At 38.8% G+C, this 7,500-nt stretch overlaps 1 protein-coding gene across 1 annotated transcript in view; it reads right to left on the bottom strand.

The window, feature by feature from the left end:
• Positions 1-6,862, bottom strand: part of LOC137971931 (eukaryotic peptide chain release factor GTP-binding subunit ERF3A-like) — a 20,654-nt gene extending 13,792 nt beyond the window's left edge. Inside the window, exons 1-5 of the mRNA XM_068818668.1 lie at positions 6,544-6,862; positions 3,514-3,579; positions 1,920-2,072; positions 1,242-1,275; positions 429-506 (exon numbers count right to left, since the gene is read on the bottom strand). Coding sequence (XP_068674769.1) covers positions 429-506; positions 1,242-1,275; positions 1,920-2,072; positions 3,514-3,579; positions 6,544-6,742 — 530 coding nt within the window. The 5' untranslated portion in view covers positions 6,743-6,862. The remainder of the gene's footprint in view (positions 1-428; positions 507-1,241; positions 1,276-1,919; positions 2,073-3,513; positions 3,580-6,543) is intronic.
• Between the last annotated feature and the right edge of the window lie 638 nt (positions 6,863-7,500).

Genomic DNA, 7,500 nt, shown 5'->3' with positions numbered 1-7,500 from the left:
ACCTTTTAAATTAGTTTTAATAGTTGAGATGTGTCCGGTGGTTGCTGCTCAAAGGACCCACAAATAATATATGACTTACTTGTGATGTCCATAAATAATGGCACTCTGGTGCCTTCTAGGCTTTAACCTAATGTAATACAAGTGAATAACCCATTGACTCCCAGGGGTTCCCCATGGACGAGTAAAATCATCTGGCGTTAGACAGAGCAAAATACTAAGTCCGGCCAGCCAGTTTAGGCCAGTTTGGACATCAAAGGGTTAATGGGGACATAGTTTTTCAGTGAGCGATTAACCCATTGACTCCCAGGGGTTCCCCATTGACGAGTAAAATCATCTGGCGTTAGACAGAGTAAATTAAGTCTGGCCAGCCGGTTTAGGCTGGTTTGGACGTCAAAGGGATAAAGTAATTTATTGCTGTTCACTCTGACCATGATTCTCTGTTCTTCTCCTTTGCTTCTCTTTCATATTTTTCAAGTGTCCTTTTGTCCACTTGACCAGTTAGATACCTATAAATGAAGCATTATAAACTCATTGGCAATTACCTAGTATATTACAGTTTTTACATCACTACTAAGGGCTTGGGGGACTTTGTCTTCAGAAGTATGTGTACATAATCCATGCATTCATGGTTCTAATCAATATAAGCATTTGTCAATTATTTTTTAAGCCAACTACTTTTCATAAAAGAATTTTTATTACACATGTTCAAGTTGTCAAGAGGAAAAAAATAGATAACTTAATAATAAAAAATTGAAAGCCTCTTTCCAATGGAAAAGTAGTTCTTATCTCTATAAATTTTCAACAACTCTTTTAAAAGTCTTATCTGAGTGGAATTATTACAAGTAAGTAGGAGTTGGTTATGAAATGGTTAGCAGCCAGCAACTCGCATATCGCTGAGGATGTACAGCCAGCCAATCTCATATGCAACACATACGGATAATTATTAAATAATTTGTTTCACTAAATGTCATTAAACTCTGAACTGTTTTAATGTTACAAAATGATCAGAATAATCAGTTTCCAAAAAGGTACCCATAACTGAGAATCAGGGGCTGTTGCTCCAAGCCTGATTAGCACTAAGCAATAGTTAAGAGGTACCAAAACCTACAGGTTTCCATGGTATTTAACGCTGCTTAGCACTAACCATGCTTAGAGCAACCCTGGGCAGAGCATTCAACAATACTGTTATACGTGATCAATGAAAATGAAACTCCAGAATTTACATTTTCACAAGTACTTACATGACATGACCTCCTATTGTTGATTTTCCAGCATCTGTGGACAATTGAAAAATAAAAAGTCAAGTTTCTTAACATGCTTTTCAGAAACACGCATTGAAACAAAAGGTTGCAAATTTCGTCCCGACATTGAGTCAAATTTTTTAAGGGTATAATAGCTTTGAAAAGTATTCACACATTCAGTCCACTTTTTTCCCAGTCCTTTCTACAACATGTATCCAAGGTTTCTAAAAGAACAATCACTTGACTATACTATCTTGGACTCTCTCTAGTGAATACATCCGTGTTTCAGAAGACTGGCACATTCAATATTGATGGATAGCTGACTGAGACCCACAAGTATTGACCCAAGCTTGGTGCCATCAGATTCCCTGTATGTACTGTAGGATGCCTTTAACTTTATCTTACATACTGATGTAAGATGCAACCACAAAAAGCAGCAGATGGACAAGCATTCCACTGACAATGGTGAAGCTACAAGTAACATTTTATAAGCACACTGTAACATTGTTACAACCAACAAGTTTAATTGCATTCAATGAAATTGAGATTATAACAATCACCCAGTCAACTCCCTTGTAAGCAAACACAATCATGCACACTTGGTTCACAACAAAATGCTTCCTTGAGAGAGGTGATCAATACATTGAAGAGTCAAGTATGGTTGAAGAACAATCTTACCGACATGACCAATAAATATAATATTAATATGTTCTCTTCTGTCCTCAATTTCTTCCTTTTGTGACTTTTTCTTCGAGCTGCTTGTCTTGACAGGTTTGGCTTCTCTTTGTTCTTCTTCCTCTCCCATCTCAACATCATTAACATCTTCAGTATCTATAAATAACAATAACCAATATTAGTATCACCCAACTAGTGGACTAATGCAAATCCTGCATTTTGATTGGCTACGCTACTAGAGGACTATTAGTAATAGTCCTCGATTAGCGAAAAGAGCGACGCTTTCTTTCGTTTTATTCCCTACTGAAACATTTCTTCAACTTGCATTTGCTAACTTTATTATCCGACTAGTTGGGTGATACTAAAATAATAATTACCGTATTTACCCGTGTAGAATTACGCACTTTTCCTGCTAAAACAGCTCCGAAAATTGAGATGCGTATTATACATGGAATCCTTTGTTTTTGATGCGCGTCCCTCATTAGCATATAAACAAAGGCACATTGGTTTTTGATTGAAAAGTAAAAGGCTTAAAGAGTTAAAAATTTAGATCCACTAAAAAATTAACCTTCCTGTTCAAATGAACAACTGATCAACATACATGTAGCCTTCACTTTTGAGCGATTAATTGAAACATCAAAATGGCCACAAAAGTCACCGGAGTTTACACTGCCGGTCTGATAAATTACGCATTGTTAATTTCGCTGAAGATCATCCGATACTACATGTTATTGGAAATATGGACAAAGCGCCACTGCACTGATCTTCGACATGCCGCCGAACCAAACGATCAACATTTTACTCGTCAACTGGGGGTGTCGTGGGGTGCTTGAGGAGTCAATGGGTTAAACAACTAAAAACAATTATCCACCCTTATCATCATCTTCATCCCCGCCACCATCTTCATGGAAACCATCTTTGACACCACCCATTCAAATAACAAGTATCACCATCAACATCTTCATTGCAACCACTGAAACAATAATTTATTTAACAAATAGATTCCATGTTGCCGTACATCTGTTCAGTAATAGATCACAGATGACGTCAAAATGTGGTAAGAACAAAAAAGTGGTGGCACACGAGGTGATAGCCGAGTGTGTCACTGATGTTCTTACTACATTTTGATGTCTTCTGTAATCTATTACTGAACAGACGCATGGCAACATGGAATTTATTTGTTTTACATAATAAAGAAATTTAAACTTTAGTCGCATAAAAGCTGATGGTGACATCAATCGTGTGTCTGTAATCTAATAGATCGCAGGCAACAACCAATCAAAATGTGAGAATAACTTGGATTATTATATAAAAGTCTTTGCTTCAGCAGCCATCAAAGCTGCATACAACATCAATGATATAAGGGCTTTAAAAAGTTGAAGATGGTGGCTGGTTTGAAGAGAGTAACCAAGTGTTGTCATTGTTAAAATTAATTTTGCATGTAATCTTAGGTTTGAAAGTATCTGTCTTTTACTTACTTCAATTTAGGAAAAAAAAGACAACTTCTCTGAGTGAAGTAGCTGATGCATTTTTCGTCCGCTGTCAGTATTTATTGAAACAACTACAAGGATTGCTTTACTACACTAGGTGTACGTACCTTGAGGGACCACTTCGGGCTGATTAGAGTCAGTCATTTCTGCATCACCATTAGTAGATGGAACAGCTGTAGATAAAAGATAACATACACTGTACATGTACATGAGGAAATAGTTTAAACTAAGGAAAATGTGAGATATATTTTGCAGGTCATTTTGTTCCTTGGGTTAAATCGCAACCAAACTACTAGGTCATTTTGTTTCAACCTGGGTCAACTTGTTCAACCTAGATCAAGTTGTTTCAACCTAGGTCAGTTTTGGGCAGGTATAAAACACAGGTCACAGGTCATTGTTTTAGCAATACAGAAACAACCCTAACCATTAACAATGCTAACATTAGGCCTAAAAACAATAATTGTTAAGGCCTAATTAGGCTTAAGGACGTTCGCGCCCAAAATGTTCCCACAAACAGATTTTTTTAAAATTGCCACGCACAAAGGTAATGATCTACTTTTACCAAAAAGGCAAAAAAAATGGGGGGTCACCGTGCTCGTTTCCAAGATCATGAGGTACACTTTTAGAAGATTGTGTTACTTTAAGTTGTAAGCTAATTACAACTGTTAGGAATAAAAAAACTGCATTAGGCCATCCCCTTTTTTTTCTCCCTTTCGCGTCGTCCGACCGACCCAAATTTTGGGCATTTTCCGAAAAAAAAAGAAGTTAACGTTTTTAAGCCATTTTTATGTCGCACAGGAGTTTTGGTGGTTGATCCTTTTTCCCACGCTGTCTTAATTTTGCCACAACATCTGCCAACTTTTCCACCATATTGATTTTGAATTCACATCTTGTTGTTTTCCTGGCTCCACAGCCAGGCCTCCGATTCCGAGAATGCTTCTGATATTTTTTTAGGTTTTTTTTTTTCAATCCGACCGACTAACCCAATATCAGGAAACGCATTCGACGGTAAACAAAACAAAAAAAGGGGATGGCCTTAGTGAAATTTAGATCAGGCAAACGTACTCAATTCAACGTAACTAATATAACTAAATTAACCTTTGCAGCTGATGTCTTTTTCTGAGGTGAAACAGACCTTGAAAAACAATACGTATTAGTCTAAGTAAGAAAACTTCGGTCGCATGAGAGCATAAAAGGCGAAATATTTTTAACTTCTCACGAACAGATTTTTTTTTGCTTTTTGTTAAAATGGACAAAATCAGAAAAGGAAGTGATCTACGGAAAGAAAAATAGGGGTCACCAAGCATGCAAGAGAGTAAAATCGCTGCGAAGTTCTCAAAGCGATGGTATATTCGCACTGTCACATCATTGCGTGACATTTCCAAAAAGACCTTGGTCCACAGCTATCCCATGATGCCACATGCTTTCACGTTCCATCCTTGTGGAAAATGTTTGCGCCTTTAGCATCGTGTTTACCTCCCTGGTCTGCGATGCATGACGTGTGCGTGACATGCGCGAAAAAATGCGCAGTAGCAATGGGCGCAAATGTCCTTAAGGTTAGCTTTCATGAATGTTTAGGACACTATCTGTATTGGTAAAACAAGGACCTGCGACCTGTGTTTTGTACCTGCCCCAAATTGACCTAGGTTGAAACAAAATGATCTAGTTTGGTTGCAAATTAACCATAGGTACAAAATGACCTGCAACATATACAAGAAGTTTTTCCTCAGTGTATTTTTAAGTTCAGAGCAGCTTAAGCAAAAAATGTACTTGTCACAGTAATCACTTCATTTTGGTCACAAGTGCTGCGAAAATTGGGAGTAGCATCGGACTACTCCGCGGGAGGTTGTGGGCTCAAAACTCAGGCCAGACCAACACTTGCGGCCTTTAGTCGACTGAGGAGAAAGTGTTCCTTTTGTAATGGCATCTGCAAATGGTTTGACTTCAAGTCTTCTCATACAAGCACAATACACCAGTAGGCCCTTTCTCACAGCCCTTGCTGTTAATAACATGGGATGTTAAATAACCCACACGCTGTCAGTGGTCAATTTGCCCAGTGTCAGGCTCTAAATAAATCCCCTGAGCATGTCCCAGTACAAAAAGTTATGGTGAGACTTGAATGTGAATGTGTTGTAACCTACTGGAAGTAAGACTTTACAGATTTTACTCTGTCTAACGCCAGACGATTTTACTCATCAACTGGAGGCATCCTATGGGGAAGGGCAAATCAGAGTTGTATAGAAGAAAGCATCAAGAGAAGAAAGTGGAAATGGATCGGGCATACGCTATGGAAGCCTGAGAATAACATCACCCATTCCGCCCTCGAGTGGAATCCTCAGGGGTTCAGAAGAAGAGGCCACCCAAGGCAATCCTGGAGGTGGAGTGTGCAAGATGAGCTTGCCAAGAAGAATATCACTTGGTTAGAGGCAAAGGGAACTGCCAAAAATAGAGTCAGGTGAAGGTCCATGGTTGACGCCCTATGCTCCCCATTAGGAGCGAAGATGGCCTAATGATGATGATGGGGCAACCTGAGGCACGTGAGGAGTGGATGGATTAATTATGTGTAAGAGAATAAAACCACTACCTTAACTCAGTTGCTGATTACTCACTCAAGTAATGTCCAATTAAAGGTATCCTCAGAAAACCTTTGATTGGTGAAGATCACTAACTGCCTTAACCAAACATCTCGTAACCCTCATGAAATGTGTCCTGGACAGCTTGCCCACTTTTAAACATTGTCTACGGGCTACATGAGTTAACCATTTAACCAAAGCCATTAATTAAGACACACAGTGCTTTTCATACACCTCATAATCTCAAGAAGGATGGCGAATAGTCTGCGACTAATAATATCATTGTCCAGAGGGCGGATGTCTGGATTCCGAATGAACTTATGTGGCAGAAATGACGATTCGAAGACAGCACAAGAACGGCTTCAGCCAGTGTCACCCACGATCTAAACTGACTAAGATGTCGGCTAAAATGTAACCCAAATAACAAAGCTACAAACTTGACTTCTTGGAACTTTATATAAGACAATTCAATTCACAGTAAATTATGTTGACATCATAACGACGAATATTGAAAAACAAATCAAAAGTTCTTACTTCAGTTACGGCAAGTGATGAAAGCCTTACCTTTGGTCTCCTGATTTTTCATAAAAGAAGGAACAAAGGGCTGGGCATTTACATTTGGAACGAAAGGTGTTGCGTTGACATTGAGAGACTGAAGTTTGTTGCTCAGATCGCTCCCGTCACCGCTCATGTCTCCCGGACCAGGATCATCCAAAGCATCCCACGAATCGGGCGCGTTACCGTCTGTATTGGTTAGATCCATTTCTCGAGGTTTTATAGAAATCGTTTGATATTTCGGAGGTAAACTTTTACTCTTCTAATACAGGAAGATCGTGATCCACGAGAAATGGTGCAATTTCCACGCCGGTTCGTATAGCATTGAGCATGCGTGAGCAAGACCACTGACAACAGACTGACAACATGTCGGCTCGTAATAGGGCCACAGGCTAACCAAACAAAACGAGTATGAGCCACCATTTTGTGTTTCAACCAAAATTCCACTACGTCTTTAAATTCCAGTACGTCTTTAAAAAGTCACTATGAAAATTGGAGCTGATTAGGCTGATTTGTCACGCAGTCTCTGTTATAGGAAAGGAGAGTGCGTGAAGAATCAAAATAAAAAGATTAAAATAAAACGTTCCTTTGAACTTTTACAATATCAGAGGGGAACGTAGTATTGCTAATATATAATCCATCAAATATTTTCGCTCGCACGCTATTGGTCTAAACGCGTCACGTAACCGAACATTCTCCAACTAAAACTAGGGAATATCCGATGACATTCCCCAATTTCCCAAAACTTTTGAAATTTAAAATTAATTCAGTTCGCTTTTGTGACGGAAAAGAACTAAACCTGCTGGTCGATAAAGCGATACCAGAAAACACCAAAAAATCAATTTCATACGCTGTAAACATTTTTGACGGTAAGCTGTTGGTGCTTCGTCTAATTTGTAAGCTCAAGAGATTATGAAGGTACCTTTATAATCTCTTGGTAAGCTCTAGTTTTGCGAAAATTATTTG

This window comes from Montipora foliosa, chromosome 9 (genome assembly GCF_036669935.1).
Source record: "Montipora foliosa isolate CH-2021 chromosome 9, ASM3666993v2, whole genome shotgun sequence".
Taxonomy (NCBI): Eukaryota; Metazoa; Cnidaria; class Anthozoa; order Scleractinia; family Acroporidae; genus Montipora; species Montipora foliosa.
This window is presented reverse-complemented; position numbering and strand designations above follow the sequence as displayed.